This window comes from Meriones unguiculatus, chromosome 16 (genome assembly GCF_030254825.1).
Source record: "Meriones unguiculatus strain TT.TT164.6M chromosome 16, Bangor_MerUng_6.1, whole genome shotgun sequence".
In the NCBI taxonomy this organism is placed as follows: domain Eukaryota; kingdom Metazoa; phylum Chordata; class Mammalia; order Rodentia; family Muridae; genus Meriones; species Meriones unguiculatus.
The window spans coordinates 62,160,880-62,181,724 of record NC_083363.1 but is presented as its reverse complement, the minus strand read 5'-3'; the positions used below and the strand labels follow the sequence as shown (position 1 = coordinate 62,181,724).

At 48.9% G+C, this 20,845-nt stretch overlaps 1 protein-coding gene and 1 long non-coding RNA gene across 2 annotated transcripts in view; one reads left to right on the top strand and one right to left on the bottom strand.

Moving 5' to 3' along the window:
- The window catches only part of Slc9a2 (solute carrier family 9 member A2), a 78,024-nt gene extending 58,835 nt beyond the window's left edge, over positions 1-19,189 (bottom strand). The window contains exon 1 of the mRNA XM_021634829.2: positions 18,394-19,189. Coding sequence (XP_021490504.1) covers positions 18,394-18,697 — 304 coding nt within the window. The 5' untranslated portion in view covers positions 18,698-19,189. The remainder of the gene's footprint in view (positions 1-18,393) is intronic.
- Positions 18,619-19,992, top strand: LOC132648401 (uncharacterized). The gene is made up of 2 exons (XR_009586814.1): positions 18,619-18,734; positions 19,315-19,992. It is a non-coding gene; the product is annotated as an uncharacterized LOC132648401 (long non-coding RNA).
- The last annotated feature ends 853 nt before the right edge of the window (positions 19,993-20,845 follow it).

Genomic DNA, 20,845 nt, shown 5'->3' with positions numbered 1-20,845 from the left:
CTATGCTCTTCCACAGGCTAGGTTTGTTAATTGCGCTGCTAACTCATGACGTTTTCAGTTAACATTAACTTACTGGACACTAATGCAGGACGAGATGAGCATCTGCAGTAGAAACAAAATCTCGTGTTGCAGGAAGTCGTATAAACTGCTTTATAAACTGACCTGCCGCGGTGGACTGCAGGCCCACAGTGCGCAGTCTATGGGGCCGTTCCAAAATGGGGCTCATCTTTAGAATGAAGAGATTCCTCTCCGAAAATTCCCTATGCGTCTTTCTCAAATAAATCGGCAGAATCGGGTCCTTCCTCTGTCACGCACCCCACGCTAACTGCTGCAAGATGTCAAGCACTGAGTGCCGAGCAGTGGAGCCCATTGGCCAGCTCAGGGTTCAGTTGGCTCTACAGGTCATCTGCTCCCACTTCTCCCCGTCCCATCCCAGGGAGAACAAGGAGACACCAAGGAGCCTCCCGCTGGCTGGTTTACGGCTAAACTAACAGAAACCCTAGCATCTGCATCATCTTTTTTTTTTTTTTTTTTTTTTGAGTTTACAAGAACTTGGGTCCAATGAAATAAGTTTCTATAAAATGAGTCAGAAAAAAATTTCAGTACATTCCTCCAATATCTATAACTAGAAATTTTATATTTAGTGTTTTAAACAGAAACTTGGTAATTCTCTTCACAGAATCAGAAACTGTTGGAAATCGAACAGATAAACATAAGTATGTTTACTTGCGCAAACACAGACATGCACAGAGGGAGTGAGGGAAGGAGACATGGCGAGAGAGAAATGTATAATGCCTTAGACTCTTGGGGTCCGTCTACTTCATGGAATTCCCTGCATTTAATACTGATGGAGCGTTTCTTCTCTGACAGAGGTGGCCAAAGACGTTGCTTTCAGAAAGCTGACATGAACAAAAATTGGAAACACAGAACATTTGCCTTCTAATAAGAGGAAACTCTCCTGTTTGCACACAGAAGTGTTTGCACACAGAGGTGTTTTGGAAATTCTGTGCTTTGAGTCATGGCCCAGGAGGGAACCTGGAAAGAGCTCCCAATACCACACCACTGGGAACTCAGGCAGGAGTCCCGGGCCAGCCTCTCTCCAGGCTCCTTCTGCTCATCAGCTCTGGTGGGAGTCCTGGAGGCAGCTCTCCTACGTGGAAAGGATGAAGAGCCTACGCAGAAGCACGCTGTGAAAGGAGCATTTCCGTTGGCGTCACCATCCCTTGGACATAACAGCATGGTGTAGCTCTCTGCTGAATATGTCAGTGAAGTGAGAACCACAGCTGGCCCGGAACTGTCAGGGCTGGCTCTTTGTAGGCACAGGGGCAGAAATGATGGTTACTCTTGGTTGTCAGTTTGGCTGGATTTAACCACATTGTGGGCCTGTCTGTGAGGACCTGAGAAGATTAACTCGGAGGGCAAAGAGCTGTCCTGAATGTGGGTGACACTACCCCATGGGCTGGGGTATAGTAAAATACCCCAGAGTTTTTAGAATATTAAAACGGGGATAGAGGAGGAAGCAAGTTCAGTGCCTGCATTCATCTCTCTGCTTCCTGTGCACAGTATAAGGCCAGCCATCTTGTCACCACGCCTTCCAAGGGCCATGCCCCACAAACCATGCCCCAAAATACGCCCTGTGCCATTGCATCCTGGAAGTGTGTGTGTGTGTGTGTGTGTGTGTGTGTGTGTGTGTGTGTGTGTTATAGTAATTCTGTAGGGGCTTACAGTTAGGAGATTGTCCTGATTTTCAGGCAAGCCTATATTATAGACCCTGGGGTTTTGGACAGGGCTGTGGCTCTTAAAGATTATGGGCACTTTTCCAGGGAGACTAAATGCATTTTTAATTATAAGATAAACAAGAGCTTTTAGGGGTGGGTGGAGGGGAGTATTAAGATGTGAAGTGGCCTGTTTGTGTGAAGTTGAGAAGGGGTTGACTTTTGACATTTGAGCCTCATTGCCACATTGGCTAGCTTTAGAATGACCTAGAAGACACACCTCGGGTGTGTCTGTGAGGGCGTTTCCAGAGAGGTGTCGCTCAAGGGGGAAACCCCACCCTGAATGTGAAGGGCTGGAGGCCTGAGCTAAGAACAAATGGGGACGACGGAAAGGATTAAGCTAGCTGTGTACACAACCCAGCGTTCACAACCCAGTCTCCCCGACGCTGGCCGCAAGGTGACTGGCCACCTCCACCTCCCTGCTTCTCCTCCCATCATGGACTCTGCCCCAGCCCCAGACAAAGAGCCAGCCAAAGCCTTTCCTTCATTAAGTCACTCCCGGCAAGAATCCTGTCACAGCCCTTAGGAAAACAACCAAAGGATCAGCTAACGAACACCTCTGTGCAGGCACTGACTTATTTTGTATCTTGGTCTTGTACATTTCTCATTTTCAACCCAAGAGAGCAAGCAGGGCTTCCTGCTGAAGGACAGAGGGGGTGTAACAGAAATCTATAAACAAAGGAACACTAGTCTTCACTGTTAGCCATGGGGCTCACTTCTGGATTATGGTAATTAATCCTCACCAACTTTCTACAAAATGCAAACCAATTATGTGTTGGGCAGGGTGGCCACTCCCTGCTGCTGGGCATCATCTCCAATGACTCTGATCTGCCCCTGAGCCGGCAGTGGGGATGGATGTAAGGGCCGCTCTCTGCGTCAGAAGATGGCCAGTGTTTTCCACTAGCACACTCGCAAGCCAGCATTCACCAGAAGAGCACGGCTTCTGCTAGCTCCCCAGGAGCTATTCTCAAGGAGCACGGCGCAGTGAGAACAGAACACGTGAGAGACACCTTTAAGAAAGCCTGATAATCAAAACCAGCTGAGCTGCGTCACACTCTGGTTCTGTTCCAGGAAATAACAGTAATGACCCTGGACAGTTTGCAAATTTTTTTTTGTACATATCTTATTTGGGTGTGAAATGTGCACCTCTTCAAGAAGAGAAAAGTAATTCTTGGGTGCCAGGGGAATTTCTCATATAGCCAGGTGGGAAAGGAGATCCCTGCTGTTTAAACACGGAGTGCTGCCCTTGGACTCGCTAAGCAGCCCTGCTCTCATGTTTCATGGGAGAAGTCTGAAGAGAGGTCACTCAACTTGTGGGGAAAGCTCTGGAGGCATTTTGATATTGTCCAAGCTTCTCCCATGTTCTAGGCACCCCACAGTGTATTTTGCCTCCCCGCCCCGACTCCACACACTTTAAAAATACCATTTAACAGAGCTTAGTACCAGACAGCTCAACCTGAAGAGGCTCATCCCGGGTGACCTGTCCCAGTGTGGAGGCATTATTTAGGTGCAATTGTAGGTCAGGTGCCCTTATGTTCCAGCTACGATTTCTGAAGGAGCTCCGTGTTGAGTTTATAGTGATGAGGACTTGGGTGCACTTTAAGCTGAACTTAAAACCTTACATGCAGGTCAACAGTTCAAAATAATTCTCACTCTATTGCCCTGGGACAGAGGCTAAACCCTAGGATTTGCCTTTCTTTTTGCCCATGTGTTAATAAATGATTGATGCCGAGTTGGGTTTGTGTCCTGATGTCCTTGTAATTTATGTGAGCTTTTCCAAGGAGGTGACCCAACCCTTGCAACCACCTTGGGTGGAAACTTTATTTTATGGTTGAATTTTACTCCCTCAGGAGGCTGGCTGATAAGCAAAGTGACCAGTTACTTAAAATAAGTAGCCAGAAGTATCGGAAAAGAATCATCCACAGTTGCCAGGAGTTGCCATCTAATTCCACTTTTCGGTTAGGTGGTGGCAAACAGGCAACAGCAGTCACCGCTTACTTACAGGACAGAAGACACACTTGACCTCCAGAGCTCTGTGGAGGCCAGGGAGTGGAGGGCGCCGTTTGAGTGAGAATGGCCCCCAGCCTCCCACTGTTTGAATTCTTGGCCCTCAGTTGGTGGAACTGTTTGGGAAGGATTAGGAGGCATGTTAGCCTTACTGGAGAAGGTATGTCCCTGAGGGTGGACTTCAGGGTTTACAAAGCCCATGCCATTCCTCTCTCCATCTGTCTCTGTCTGTCTCTCTCTTGCTTTCTCTTTCTCTTCCTCTCTTTCTCTTCTCAGTCACTGTTATCCAAACACATAAGCTCTCAGCCATGCCTATCTGTCCACATTCAGCCATGTCTGTCTGTCACCTGAAGCCATGCCTATCTATCTGATAACCCACCCTCTGAACCTGTAAGCAAGCCCCTAATGAAATGCTGCATTTTATAACTTGCCTTGGTCATGGTGTCTCTTCACAGTAATGGAAATGTAAGTGAGACACAGGAAAAGACGACGAGCTACTCCACTTGGCGAATTCATTTGTTTTCTAAACGACCCACAAAGTGCTCTCCCATTAGTGTATCTCCCCCCGTCCCCAACTGCCCAGCTGCAGGCTGCAGAGGCTCCCATGAGTGCCAGGGAAACAGAAGCATCTCCTGGGCTCATGGAGAGTCCCAGGCTCCACTGTCACCGCAGTAGTCATTTTCATTAAATCACTAGAAAATCCTGTTGACTCATCTGGTGGGCAAATGGAAAAGTGCAGTTTTGGCAGTGTTGCACATTTGTCCTGAGCTCCAGAACCAACCAGGTTCTAAGCCTGAAACGCCATGTGTCATCAGGGTAGAGGAAGTGATGTCATTAAGTACAAGGACCACCCATCTCGCCAGCCAAATTCCCAGCAAACTCATCAGCACTCACCCATGGCTTCAGAGTGGTGGTTCTCAGCCTGTGGGCCATGACCCCTATGTGGTTGAACTGGCTTTTCTGCAGAGGTAGCACGGAAGACATCCTTCATAGCACATATTTACATTCCAGCTCATGACAGTAGCGGGATTACAGCTGTGAGGTAGTGAGGAAACGCTCTCGTGGTCAGGTCGCCACAAAAGGAACTGAATTAAAGGGCTGAAGCATTGGGAAGGTTGGGATCCGCTGCCGTAGGGCATTTGTCCGCGAATATCAGCAGGAGCACAAGACAAGATAGGAGAAACCCTCTCCTGGGGAACACAGTAGATAGCAGTTGTGAGATAACTGAGCGGAAAAGGAAGATCTGGTTCTAACCGTGCACATTGTAACCAGACCAGAAAAGGAGGCCTGCGTGGGGCGCTCCGACCAGGCCGTGGCAGTGGGCCACCCATACATGAGCAAGCCAGGAGAGGATGCCAAAGCTGGGGAGATGGTCGGCCCAGGCAGCAGAAGGCAGACACCGGGGCCAGGGCTGCCTCACAGACAGGCTGTTTTCTGATTCCTTTGGAAACCATGAGTCTTAGGAGCTGCTGGGAGCATCGTCTTCCAGACTGCTTGAAACCCAGTTGAAGGCTGGATGCCATTCCGCTGAGGAAGCAGCCCAGGGTTGACATTAGCACGGTTCTTGTCAACCATGGAGACCAGGAGTGAAGATCAGATTGGGGAGATATCTGAATTCATTAGTCTTAGTCAGTTTCCCCGCCTATCAGAAGGCAGAGGCAGAAAGATCATGCTGCGTTCTACGCTGTCCTAGGACACAAGACCCCAAAAATCATAAACCCAAGCCTCTTCACCCCAGTATTCCTGACACCTATCGCCGGTCAATATTCTATCAGCCAGGGAGAGGCTCCTGGGCCACACCCCGCCCTGAGGCCCTGAAGCAGCCAGTGGCTCTTGTGAGGGGCAAGTCACACCACTTGAGCTGTAGCCACTGACAGGTTGTTCTAACTAAGGAAATGACCCTCCACTCATGCTCATCTGCGCAGCCCTAATTGTATGCAGTGGGGCCCACATGCTAGGGGAGTTCTGCAGGAGTGTGGCAAGGGTGCGAGAGAGCATGGAAGATGGAATGGCCAAAGTGCACACACACACACACACACACACACACACACACACACACACACATATGAGATAGAGCATCCTCAAATAATTACACATATAGAACACATGCACACATATGGTGCGTTCCTACTGTCTGTGATAACTGACGTACCCACAGACACTTGTGGCAAGCTCTGGGCTGCGAGGGAAGCGCCAGAGCGGTGTGGCAGCTTCTCTCACAGGGACGGGCACACCTTGCCTATGAGAGCCCCCGCATGCCGAGCTGGGCTTGGCCTCCACCTGTTATGCCTGGCTGCCCGGCCTTCAGTTTCCAAGGAGGAGCTCCTGACAACAGTGGGCATGCCTTGCCTTTCTTTTCCATGGCAAACTGAGCAAAAGTAGACAGATGATTTTCTTTATTTTCTCTTCTGCAACACTGGAAACTGAAACGTGTGTGGCTTGGATAGAAGCCTGTTCATGACACTCACAGCCGGAGGCCGGAACGTGTAAATAAGCACACAATTTGCCACGGCTCAAACGGACAAGACAGACCTCTGCTCTGTACCATCATCCTTGGGCAGGGAGGAGGATTCTATCCCCCTGGGCTCGCCCCTTCTCTGGGTCTTTGAGACAGAACGATCTAGCCGTAGCGACTCACTCTAAGAACAGTGGAGAGAAGAAGCCGTCCTTGCAGCTCCGAAGCTGGGATGACAAAGGCGGCTGAGGGTAAATGGGGCCTCGGGCTCACGGCCAGCGAGGGCCACAGCTGGGCCCTGGGCAGCGGGGTTTCAGTGACCACTCAAGCATGTTCAAGGAGAGAACGCGCACAATAAGCAAGTGGAAAGGCTAAGATATTTGAGAGTGAAAGGGCAAATAAATAATTTATGCGCCAGGACAATAAATTTAAGGCACAGGTGTCATACAGAGTGTTCAGTTACCTTAATTACTGTACAATGTCAGCGAGTGTGGAGAAGCACACAGGTTGTCTAATTCCTATTCACCAACGTAACAATTATTTACTGAGTCATTGCGGTGTATCAGACATAGTTCCAGACATTAAGTCAAATAGACAGTCTCTTCCCTCATAAAGACCTGATCTTTCAACGCATGTCAGTTGTATGTGGTTACGTGCCCAAACGTGCCCGGTGATCTGCCACTCAGCATGCATGTTTGCACCATAGAAAGCTAGAAGTTAGAATTTCTCACATGTAAAATCCATATAGTATCTATATAAAATAATCTACATAAACTCTATATACTAGCCCACATTTTCTGACCTACAACTCCTTGACATATTAAATACATTTAGTGTCCCCCCTCTAGCCATGGGGACATAGTCCAAGGTCCTCAGTATGTATCTGAACTCAGATATGACACTAAACACTATCTGTGCATTAAGTTCTGCACATTCATACCGAAGGTAATTTACCGTATAAATTAGACACAGAACGAGTTTAACAATTGCTGCTGATAAGTAGAATAGCTACAGCAAGTAATTCTATTAGACTGATGTAATTATTCTCTCTTGAGCACCCTTTTATTACCCTTTCTTTTTAATGGTGTGTGTGTTTGGGTGTGTGCACGTGAGGGCTGGCAGCTGAGGGAGCTGGAGTTACAGGTGACTGTGAGCCCCCGACATGGATGCTGCAAACGGGACTCTGGTCCTCTGTGAGAGCAGTAAGTACTCTTAGCTGCTGAACCATCTTTCCAACCTCGATTGTCATCTCTTGAAATTAATGAAATGATTCATTCCTGACCGTGCATGACCACAGGTAAATGAATTGGTGGAATATAAATCACAGATTGGAGAGAACTACTGTATCTCAAAGCATAAACATTCTGCATTCTCCAAGCCCCAATAAACAAACAAATTCAGTGAATAAAAGGCTGAACGATTCTAAAATTCTAGAACCATGCTCCATCTTTGGTGCTGCTAATGGGCTCTGCCTTTTTGTTCTTTCTATCCCACCCAACTAGGAAACCGTATTCCTGGAGACTCTAGGCCACAAGCTTCTTCTGTGTGTTATTTCAGTTCTCACACTTAGCCCCCGAAGGATGCAGGTGGAATTACCACTGTCTGACTTTACAACATCAGGTCAAGGTTAGCCTCAATGGCAGCCCTTGTCTCCAAGGAAAGAACGGGAAGATGAGGTTCTCTGAAGACCACAAGTGTGTCTATGACACAGCTGACCTTTGCAGTTTCTGGGCACTGGTTCTGGAACGCCCCTCCGGCAGCAAAGGCTGCAAGTGCTCATGTTTGGTAGGTGCATTCAAGCAATATTTACATAGCATTACACAATCCTCTCTGTACACTTAAAGTCATCTCTGAATGACCTAAGACACGTGAGCAATGTAGAAGCTGTTTAAATGGCTATCCTATAGCATAATAATAGCAAGAAGAAAAATTCAATCAGACTCAAGTGTTTGGTAGAGAGCCAGCATTTCCCTAATGTTTCTGGTCCATTTTTTGGTCCAGTGCACAGAAGCAGGCCCCACAGACACAGAGGCCTACCTGTGATTCAATACGGTTTTTATTAGAGGAAGTGGGGAGGGAGCACCACACACAGATGAATGATGAACAAGCGGTGGCCCCGGGTCCACCACGTGCCAGCTGGGCTGTCTGGGGCGATGGAGCCAAGCTCCCTGAACATTTTCTTCTGTGTTTTGAGTCTTGGGCTGATGTTTTCATATTGCTATGAGAATTAAGTAACATGGCGAGCATTTAAGCAAGTGTGAAGCCAAGTGGCTTTTGAGACTAATGCTGTGTCCTTCTTAGCTATTAGCATCTTATGGAAAAAAAGAAAAAGAAACTACAGGAGTCTCACCCATTTCTTCCCTACGATGGGGCAAGAAAAGACAAGGCTGCTCTCATTACCCGCTGAGGTGAGGATCCTGGGAAACAAGTTCAGGAATTGGGAGTAGCTGAAATACCAGTGACTGAGGCACAGAAATATGGAAGTGTCCTATGGTTGCCCGAGGAACTTTGCACAGGCAAGTCGAGCTTGTCAGGGTGTGGTAGCACGTGTCTCTAAGCCCAGCTCTCTGGAGGCAGAGGCAGGAGAATTGAGTTTTTGTTCCTACAGAACGTCCAGGACAGCCCGAGTCACGTGAAGCTCAAAACACAAAAGCAACAACAGCAAGAAGACCATTACACATCTCTAAAATGTGTTCCACAGAGAGCAAACCCAGGTCCTTGTCAATGGCTAAACACAAACAAACAAAGTATCTACCAACAAACCACATACCCCCCGAGCCTGTAGTATATCATTCTAAAAACAATTGTGTGTTTTGTTACTTTTCCCTCTTTTCCACGTAAGTTTTTATAGGCCAACGTGAAGAAATAATAAAGCATTTGTGGGTCAGGTATGAGTCAGCCACAATCACGTGGAGAGCTTTAAGACAGCCTCTGTGTTTGTCTGTGGAATGAGAAGAGAGGTCGAGGAAGATAAAGATGTCGTCAAACAAGGAGTGGACTTCGTACATCAAGATGAGAAGGCCCATCCAGGGCGATGAACAATGGAAGGAGTTATTGCAGGAAGTGCCTCAATTATGACTCATTACTTTAAAAAGACTTAATTGCAAATGAGTAACCTGCAGTTGAGGAGGCAGCACTCCCCACGACCCACCCAAGTCCACTCGCCACTTTCAGATAGTAGAGGCACATCGCTCTCAGATTCACTTTTGCTTTGTTTTGTTTATTTACTTACTTATTTTTGCTTGTTAAAAGTGAAAACTTTGCTCTCCACAATGTCCTCACACTGTCCCTAGAGACATACGGGATAAACATACAGTACAACTTTGACTAATCGGATGAAAAACCCAAAGTGGTGAAGACCCACCCGAGATAGAAGAGCAGAATGAATGGCGCACAGAACGGACCACCCTCTCTCTAAGGTACTTCAGGGCGTATTTTCCTGCAGCACTCCTTCGACTCCTGAGCTAGCACTCTTCTGCATTAGCAAGAAAATAAAGATAATAACACAGTCAGCACAACCACACTTTTATATCCCGTTTTTACAGTTGTTTTTTTTTTTTCTACAAGTGAGAATCCATCACACACTAGCCATAACTTTAAACACTGTATGAAAATCTTTCCATGAAGGTGAAATGGCAGGGAGGTGAAGGCACCCAACTATGCAAATCCAACAACCTGTGTCTAATCCTTGGAATTCACTTAAAGGTGGATGGAAAGAAGATACTCCACAAAGTGTACCATGCACCTGTCATAGTACACACATACAAGCCACACGCGTGTGCACAAACACACACACACAGAGAAGAATCAGTTAATTACATTTTTAAAAAGTATTTCTTTAAAAAGCGTCACACAAACTGTCACTACAGCATTAAACAAGATCGATGTAGATAAATCTTCCTCTCGGTACAGATCTTACCATCAGAGCCAAATTACCTGGGTCAACTCAGAAGACCAGAAATATGGAAAGGAACCAAAGCAAGAGACTGTCAGTGGGCATTTGGACCACAACGGGCCAGTGGAGTTGAATGCATACCTTCTGCATGGGGACCCGATGTTTTAACACCTACATGAGAATAGGTAAGAAGAGTTAGACTGTGAGAGGAAGGGCTCTCGCACAAATTCCTGTCTCTCAAAGAACTGCTTTGTCCCAAATTAGGAAATAGCAGCAGAAAAATAAAAGAAAAGGATGCCCGCAGCCAAGGAAAAAGGAAAGAAAAGTGTCCCGTGCTATGTGGCTCTGGGCCAGGAAGGAACTCACCTGTGGTAGAGAATTCCAGGTCTGGCCCACGGGGCATTAATTCCTACAGGGAGCCAAGCTGTGAGACAAACACTGAAACTCGCCACACAAACAAAATCTGAAGAAACATTTTGTAAGAACGAGTTATAAGGCCAAAAGACTCAACCAAATAAACATGCCCTAGTGAGGCTAAGCTCACAGGAAAAAATTAATGCAGCCAATGTAAGACATAAATATCCAAGAGAGAAAGCTGGGAGATGTGTTAAATGTAAGAATTTACATATCGACATTAGGGGGGACTGTATGCTGGTGGAAACTACAAGATGAATATAATCAAATGAAATGATGGCACAAATAATGAAAATTAAGCCATTGCTATGAAAAATATAACTAAGTAAAACAGCACGAGTAAGAGGCAGATAGACTTGAAAAAGGTACAAAATGTTGAAATGTGAATGCAATTAAGGCTAAAAGTCTAAGGACCAGGATAACTACAAATGAGAAGCATACTGTAGGCAGTATGGTAAATTGGAAACAAAAATATTTGGTAAAATCAAAAATAAGTGACAGAGAAAGGAAAAGGAAGTAATAAAGAAAAAGGCATATAATAAATTCTATGGGAGAAAAATCACATAAATCCTGCTAGGCACATTGAGACAACAGCCTAATACCAGAAATAACTAGATAGATAGATAGATAGATAGATAGATAGATAGATAGATAGATGAATGGACAGATAGATGGATGGACAGATAGATGCATACATACATACATACATACATACATACACAGACACACACATATGCTGAAATGCAACCAGGGGGGAAAAGTCAATTTAGTTCCAAAGGGCCGGCAGGGGGCTAAAGGATAAAGAGGGCAGAAAGCAGTGACACCACATCTTCTAATGCAAATGGCTCAAAACCCTATATTCAGTTTACTTTTCACCGCAGAATGAAATTAGTGACATTTTCAAAGGGCTGGGGCAGAACCCACTGGCAAACAACTTGTCTAGAATGTAAGACCCCAGGCAAAGGCTCTCCCACCAAGAAAAGTAGTTTGAACAAGGCTAAAGGCCAAGGCTGCGGCTGAAGTCTTCACTGTAGAAACGAGGAGAGGAGGAAGAAGAAAATTGAGAAGCGGAGCTCACTGCGGATAAAACGTGCCGAGCATGCTCACAACCTAACTCAGCCCTGGCTTATTAAAAGTCCTTTCAAACTATTTAAGCTTTGAAATAGGATTTAAAACTGTACAAAGCCCAAGCATTCTCAGCAGCTAATGACAGTGAGGACAGCAAATGGCCATGCGGGCAAAGAAGAGGTGGAGGTGAAGGCAGTGAAGGGGAAAAGGCAGGAATGCATTTGACAAATAACAAAGTTGCTGCAAAGTCAAAACACTGAAAAAAGAGAAAAGAAACACATCAAGTAAAAGCACGGGCCAGAACGAGCCCCAATAAGTCATTGCAGTAGTAGCCTTCCTTTTCTAAACTGCAGCGACTTAAAATTTTAAAGACAGAAAGTCCAGTTCTGTGTGGTTTAATGAGGTACATCTGAAGTAAAGTGATGTAGCGGATTTTCTGATAAGGTAGAGGAGCAGATGGGCCTCCGAAAGATGTGGCCATACTGTAAGAGGAAATGGGTATGCAAAATCCAGTTCTATTTGGAGTAAAAATAATGATACAAAAGAAATCAAAGTTAAACCACAGGGAAAGCTATAAGGTAGAATCAAGGCAGAGCTAGGATGTAACAACCCTGAATCAGTACACACCTAGGAATGTGGGCTCAGAGCAGGTAAAGTAGAACAGAAACTCGACTGTGTCTGTGTGAGAGTATACACACACACACACACACACACACACACACACACACACGCCTGCCTACATGTACAGCACCTGACACTAAGCACACTCACTCTCTCTGCCCTTTTCAAGTTCACATAGGAAAACCTTATTTTAAAACAGTGCCACATCAATCCACACAGAAGCTAACAGTTGAGATGATCAGAAAACCTTCAGCATACCTTTCTCATCAAAATGCAATCAGTGCTGCATAAACTTTAAAAACCAAAATAAAACCCAGTCTGAGGGCCGGGGAGATGGTTCACTGGCTAAGAGCGCTTGCTTTTCTTGAAGAGGACCTGGGTTCGACTCCCAGCATGCCCACAGTGATTATCTGTGTGAACTCTCCCTCCAGGAGATCCGTGTCCCCTTCTGGCCTCCACAGGCACTAAACACTTATGTGGCACACTCATGTGCATGCAGACGAAGCAGCCACACGTAAAATAAAGTTAATAAAGCTAACAAAAACAGAACAAATCTTGGGGGGAGGAAGAGTCTCAATGTGTTTATCAATTTAAGTGTAGAAAGAGGAGTGAGCACGGAAGCCAGCGTATCAAACACGGGAGCAGACTGGAAGCTGGACAGCGGTTCTCTTAGTGTGCATTGCCACCCTGCTGGGGAACACCCTTTTAATAGGGACGGCTGTCAGGGACAGTCACAGCTAATGACCCTACTTTACCTAGGCAGGTAGTCCTTTGACCCTGCCGGCCCAGCATGCTGTGATATGATCCAGCAGATGGGTTTTGGCATTTTGTACCAACTTGCCCTCTTTGAGCACACTTGATTTCCGGTACCAACAGTGATACCATGTAACTTCTGGGAGTGCCACTTTACTGCTGTCACGCCCAGATAGAATCCTCTGTCTTTACTATTCACTGTTTTGGGTTTTTTTTTATTTGTAATGAAGATTAATTCATATAAACTTGAACTATCCCAGTTTGGACCTGTTTGTGACTTAGTCTTAAAGGTACAGCATGTCCCAGCTTTGAATTTAATGAACACAGGAAAACACCCATACTTTAGAGAGAATGATGAAGATGGAATGGGCTTTTTAAGAGTTCCAACAAGTGAGTAAATATGGAACTTATTTTGCCCATTTTATTGGGTCATTATAGCACAAGTACATACTAATTTGGGAGCTCAGATAGTCACAAAATATATGTATTTGGTACATATTTAAAACAACAGGAATTGTGTTTCCCATTATCAATAGTTTGGGGAAAATAGTCACCCTTGTGGGGTGAAAACTGACATAGTGTTAAAAAAAAACTCAACAATTGATTATTTAAGCTTTCAGTTTAATGGCTTATTTAGTCATCATTAATAAGCCAAAGAAAATAGGAGTGAGAAAGCCACAAAAGCATGAGCAAAAACTGTAAAATTAGAAACCCAATAAGCAAGAAGGATCTTTTAAAAATACAAGAGGAAATAATAACTTTGATCAAGATGAAGAAAGACAAGAATACAACTGTTAGGGAGAAAAGGAGAACATGAATACAGAAGGAGAGCTTCAAGATCTTTTTTTAAAAAATTGTTCTTTTCAAATGCAAAAGTTCAAATGACATAAAAATGACCACAAGTGTCTCAAAAATATACAGATAAACCAAATAGCACTATGACTGTAAATATTCAAATAACTGAATCATCATCCAAAATCTACCAGTATAGTAAGCCTTACAAAGAAAATGTGTGTGTGTGTGTGTGTGTGTGTGTGTGTGTGTGTTACACTTTTGAGGTCTTCAAAGAAAAGAAAAGAAAATGTTATCCTGGTTAAAGTTGATTTTTAATTGGATAACAAAACCTGTTGTTACTTTAAAAATAAAACATTGGAGTGTGCTGTCCTGACGCCATTCTTTATGATGCCTGAATTAGCCTTTAGGAAGTAATGAAAAAGCTGCTGCTTTCCTTTTTCAGGCCGAAAATGTACGGGCAAACCTGAGCACAGATGGGGCTTTGAAGAAAAGTGAATCTGCACTGTTCTGTGGCTTTGTGGGTCAGAGCACATACCAGCAGGCACACGGTGTATACAAAATGAGATGCAGAGAGCGTGAGTTTCAGCCTGTGACCCCTTCCCAGGGCTACGGAAGCTTTGAACAAACTACACAAAGCATAAGGCAAATGCAAGGAGACATTTTTTTCAGAGGCACAACCTTTGAGCCTCATTTTCTATACTCAAGGCAGCCTGAAGCCCAGAACACACATGTTCATGGGCTAAATGTTTTGCCTTTCTATGAAATAATAATAATAATAATAATAATAATAATAATAATAATAAATAACCTCATTTTACAGAGAGTGAGATGGAGAGAAGTAGAAAATGCTGTGTACTAGCCCCAAGTTGTGGGGCCAAGAATAACCAGTGACCCCCAGGCAGGAAGAACAAACAAGACCCTAAAGCTGTAAAGGAGCCTACAGGGAAGGACCAAAGAAGAGGGCTGAGTTATTTAAAGCTGAGACCCAGGTTCAGTCCCCGAACCTTGCACAGAGGTGGAAATACAGCCACGTGCACTCAGAGCGTGCACGGCCTCCAGTAGTCCAGCTAACGAGAGAAAGCAAAGCAGACGGCTGTCAAGCATGCCAGGAAACTGGCCAGTGTCTTCCCCTCCGTTTTTCTTACTGTCAGCTTAGAACCCTATCCTTGCATCCAGGATTCATCAGGCAAAGTGTGTGGGTTGCAGGACAAATAAACAACAACAACAACAACAAAGCAGAAAAGAAATCAACGCATTGCCAGAAACGCAAGCACTGTGAGAGTCTAGTACACACGAGGGCCTTAAGAAAGGCAGGAGGAGCTCCATCCCGGGCAGGCGAAGCGCACATGCCCTTTTCTTAAGTCGGATAGGCTGTGTCACATATGCCCATCTCGTATCTATCATCAAGCGTTCAGGAAATCTTATAATCACAGAACTGCAACGCTAGCCATATAGTTGGGAAGTTGATTCCCCCCAATAACTAGATAAGGCAATGAGAAGATAAATTGAATTATGTTTGTTTGTTTGTTTACAAAGCAAACGTGTGCTTTGCTTTCTTAGACTACTTCCAAGTCCCAGAGCAGTGCAGTCTCCACAGCCGCCGTAGGTCCAGCAGCATACACTCGTACTGACGTCGGTAGGCTCGGCCTGTCCCTCCCCGTTTAGACGGACCACCAGTGGTGTTTCTCCCTGTTCCCTGCAGCCCGTGAGCTCTGGCACTCCGTGAACTTCCATTAAGATGCCCCAAACAGAAAGCACAGTTCCTATATGAGTTGACAGTTGTGTCCCCTCCCAATTGCCTATGGCCACGTGTGCTGAACCTGCCATCTTTCCCAAATGTGAGCAGCTTGACCGTCTATGTTCATTAACCACCCGACCCCCACCAAACAAACGCTGTCCCACACTGACAGTCACCAGACCGGAAGTCTGGACAACTTCATGACCTTCTACGTGGTTAGAATTGACATTAGAAAGGCTGTGAAGACACAAAGTCAATGTTTCTCTGGTCTTAATGCTGCACAGACACTTCTGCTGATAGACCAGTGCATAAGCTACATTAAATACATGAAATGTAAACAGCTAACACGGAGCGCCACAGTTTCTCTTTCAGAACTTACTTTCCCGAGAAAGTGCTCCGCCGTCGGGGGCAGTCTTGTTCAGAGCCAAAGAGGGTGAGGGGTCTGTGGGGTGGGGTGCTGGAGAACGACTTGGAAGCACCTGAGAGGCAGACTTGAGTCTATCTGGGAGGATGAACATCCTCCCAGAAGCTGCCAAACGGGCAAGGGAGGTCTGGGCTATAAAAGAGGACAAAAAGAGCAAATGACTCCAGCCAGCAGCTTTCTTAACTTGAAAACTCTGCTTTCTGTCCTTAGATCTGTGTCATCACCTCTACATCAGGAAGGCAGCACTGGGCGGCCTGGACCTCGCTCAGAGGAGGAGACAGGAACACCTGTGCCGACCTCGTCCTCTCGGCCCCAGTGGCCAGAGCAGCACAGAACCAAGGAAGCCCACGGAGAACAAACCTGCACTGCATGATGCACGCTACATGTGACTACAGCTCTGTGGGGCAGGAAGAGAAACAGAGGAAGGCAGGTGCGCCGGGCTGAGAACATGGCTGACAGACACATAAAAGTGCCCGTGAACTCTGACACACAAGCATGGATACTCTTTAACCAAATACCACACAGTGAAGATGACCGTGTCCATTAAGATGGATGGAATACCACAGCTGGGGTGAGGGAGTGCCTCCACCCCGAGAAAGCGCGTGAGCCCTGGGCTGTGACAGAGGCGGAGGCGGCAGAAGACAGTGGAAAAGCAACTGACACCAGGAGCATCACAGCTGCTGCAGTGGCTCTCAGGACTTGGCGGTCACCACCATCACCACCCACTGGCACACCTGCCTCTCCACTACCTCTTATCCCCACTCCAGAAGAAGCCTCCAGGGAGGACCAAAGACCAGGCACCAGGCCCTCCCACCTGCCGTTGGTGTCTCCACCCACCAGCGAAGCTTCCTGATGTCTCAGCGTCCTCCTCTCCAAAGCAGGGCCATCATATCTACCCAGGATGAAGGCTGTGGAAATGAGGGATAATGAACTTAAGTGCCCACTGGCGGCTGTTATTAGTGTAATTAATCTGATTAAAATAATCAGGAGCGAAAACAGATGAGGGTGTGAGAGGAGAAAAGCCGTAATGGAAGAGGACACAGACGCAGCCCTCCAGAGGCTGTGACTCAGGCAGCAGGAGGAACCCAGAGCCAGCCTACCTGTCTGCATCTGCCGGGTGGGTCTGCTGGTCTTTCACAGTGTGAACTTTCCAGCTTTGGTGAGAGTACTCACACCTCCAGTCCCCACAGGGTAGGGATGCTGTGAGGGATTTATGAAGAGAGCGCATCAGGCCGCGCATCAGGCCACGTTTATGTGGCTCTCTGCTTGGTAGGGGGTCCATGTCTCTTACACTGCTGCTCAGATGGCATTAAAACACTCAGCCTGCCAGTCACGCCAGAGCCAGCAATTCCAGACTGCGAAGTCCCTCCCTCGGGCAGGACACCTTCGCTCACCACCATTACGGGGTAATGGATCTAACCCACCTCAGAAGTCAATTTCAGGCTGAGCTGGCACGGTCTGCATTACGGACCATCTCTCTGCCACCCGCTTGGACCACCCCTTTTCTCTGCACGCTTCTCGTTCTCTTCAGGGTGGAACGCTGTGAGCAGCAGCTGCCGCCGAGCAGACTCTAGCCATCCCTGAAGGCAGCGTGCATGGGTCTGGCCGGGATGTGACCCCTGTGTGTCTGGCCGGGATGTGACCCCTGTGTGTCCTTTGCTGTACTCCTCTGTCGGTGAGGCATTTCCTGTGCTGGAACCGCGAGCCTCTTCCCGCATCATCAGCACGTTCCCTAGGATGGCGAGGCTGTATCTGCCTCCCACAGGTGAATGCAGGAAGCGGAGGGACCCACGCTCTTCTAACCTCAGAACCCTTGAACAGCGCGGCGGCACTTACTATACTTTATACCGAGGAATACCGCGAGTGAGAGTTAGGACGGAGTGGGCAGGTGAACATGAGAAAACGGGCGCTGAGGTGATTTTTTTTCTCATTCAATGTCAGAACTGGGGATGGTGGAGCGAGTGGGTTAATTATTTGTGATTATTCGTTCGCACTGGCTTCAGTTACCTCTAAGGAAAAGGCTTCCTGGTGAGTGACAGGCCAGAGAGAAGGAAGGAATACAAGCGCTCAGGTGTGCAGGATCCTAGTCCCAGGGCTTCCTCGGCCGGGGCCGGGGGAGGGTCTGCTGCAGCCGAGGCGCCCTCTCCCACCCCGTCCCTCTCCACAGCTCAGCCTGCCCACTGCTGCCTCAGCGCGCAGGTCTCCCCGGCGCTGGCACCGAGCTGTCAAACTCCACCGGGAGATCGGCCGCGAGTCCCGGCTCTCCAAGGCCACTAAGAACAGGGGATCTTTCAAGCGGCGGAAGCGAATCTATCTGCCCGCGGCTGCCTTGGGGCAGGAGGAGGTGACCACTATCTGAGACCGACCGACCGCTGCCTGCTTGGCGGGGGTCACCCGCAGAAGCCCAGTCCGGCCGTCCCGCCCCCACTCCCGGGACAGTGCGCTTACCGATCTTGGCCAATGAGGCCAGCAGGATCCACAAAGTGATCTCGAAAGGGATTTGCACGTGGGGGTAATCCAGGGTGAACACCGGCAGCCGACTTTCCTCGAACGGCGTCGTCCCCGGGGCCACCACGCTGGCGGGGCTCGGCGGGTTGGAGCTGGCACCCCTGGCCCCGGGTGCGTCCAGCAGGGTCTCGGCAAGCGCGCCCGCGGGCACTGCCACCTGCAGAGACAGCAGCAGCAGCAGCAGCCTCCGCCACCGCCTGGAAGGCGGCGCTCGCCCGCCGCGTGCGGGGCCTGGGGGGCCCATGGGGTCGGCGGCTCGGGGTGCCGCGGCGGACGCCGGGGTGAGGACCGGGGGGCGCCCTCAGCGCATCGCGCGGGGACAGCGCCACCAACTCAGCGGGACAGCGAGGGGCCGCCGCCGCCGCCGCCGCCGGGCCAGTCCCTGCGGCCAGCGAGCTCCCGCGCGGGGCCGGGAGCGGAGCGCGCAGGGGCAGGAGGCCACCGCGCGGTCCCTGGGCCGCGATCAGCCGCCCTGCGCCGCCGGCCGCCCTCCCATGCCCGGCGGCTGCAGGCCCTGCCCGGGGCGGCCCGAGGGCGGGCGGGGACGGGGGCGGGGCGGGCGCGGCGCCCGGGCGGCGGGCGGGCGGCCGGGCGGGGAGGGAGGACGCGGGGACCCGAGCGACGCGCACCTGCCGCAGCCCGGGGTCGGCGCGGGGGCGACGGCGGCTCGGCTCTCCCCCCGCACGGCGGCCCGAGACCCGCTAACCCCCCGGGAGCCCGCGAGCCGTGGGGCGCAACCGGTGCGCGCGGGGGCCCGAGCTGTCCCCGCCCCGGAGGCAGCGTCGGCCCGTCCATCGGGGCTGGGACCGACGCGACCCACGCGTCGCGCCCTGTCCCCTCCCCGCCCCCCCCCCCCCGCAGGCTCCTGCAAGGAGACACCCCGGGGCGCTGGCACGCGAGGAGGCGCCGCCGGCTCGGGCAGGGAGGCGACGCCGGGCGCGGCGGAACCGGGAGCCTTCGCCGCGGCCCTGCGCTGCAGAGAGCCACGGAGATGAGCCGGGTCCTCGGGAAGAAGAGAAGAGCTGTGGGTAGCCCCGCTTGGGAGAAAAGCGCTTTGAGCGCAGTTCTCTGCGCACCGAGACTCCGGTTGGGAACTCGGCGTTCCCACGCTCCCGGCATCCTTGACTTCCCACTTTCTGCTCACTGTACCAGAGAGGACGCCACCTTCTGCCCTCCCCCAGCTTGGGGGGAGGGGGCTCTCCGTTTTTAGGCTTGGAGGTGATCTGTCTGAGGGCATCAGAAACATAACTATTTCGTGGAAAACCAGTGATTTGCCTAGCTTAGACGGACTTGTTTGGCTAATTACAGGACGGGCTGCGGTTCGGGAAAGCGGGATTCTCCCAGCGCCAGCTGGCCCCGCTCCGGAGCCCAGCCTTCCGCAGCGGCCTTGCCAGGTGCCCTGCCTGCCTGCATCCCACTATGCCCTGTCCTGACGGTGAGAAACCGAAAGGAACCGAAAGCGAACCAGCTGCCTCCCAGCTAACCTAGATGGCTCCCCCGGGATTTATAAAATAAAATAAAACCATCCTCTTTTCCTCATGGCTGCTGCTCTGGCACACCCTTCAGCCCAAAGCAGAGAGCAAGTTTGTTTCAAAGTTGTAACAGAATCGGTGAGGTGTCGGGCTCAGAGGCCCCTGGATCAGAAGTGCGCAGGGAATGTTGGAGCCTTGGAAAGGCAGGGGAACCCGCAACCCGAAAAGGGATGATTCTGAGTCCACACAAAATCGACACAGATGCAATCATGTATCCGTTTTTCAGATGTGAAGGAGAACAGGTTGCCAAAATAGTTCTGCTTTCTTGTAGCAATTCACCGAAACATCCAGAGCTCAGCCCGTTTGCTCATTGCTGGGCATTGGTAAGACAGTGATGTTCCCGGTCCCTCCTCCCCTGCCCTCCCTTTCTAAACAGGACTCGCAAAGTACTGTGCTTTCCTTCCTTCCTTCTTTTCTTATTTTCTTCCTTCATTTCTTCCTTCCTTCCCCCTTCCTTCCTTATTTTCTTCATTTCTTCCTTCTCTCCTTCCCTCCTTCTCCCTTCCTTCCTTCCTTCCTTCCTTCCTTCCTTCCTTCCTTCCTTCCTTCCTTCCTTCCTTCCTTCCTTCCTTCCTTCCTTCACTGTGCCTCTCTCCAGAGGAGGGAGAAATTGTGGATTTTAAAGGTGAAGGACTGCTCACAGGAATACTAGAAGCAGCTTTTCATTAAAGATTTAGAAGGAACGCAGACCCAGGCCTGACCTTGCCAAGGCTGTTCCACCAATTCTAGATATTTATCAAATAGAACAATAAGGAATATTTTAGGGATTGTTAAAAATATAACTTTTAATGGGACGAAGTTCTGAGGACAGTAAGCCAAGCAGCCAAGTTCTGCAGTGTGGTGACATCACAGGAGAACAA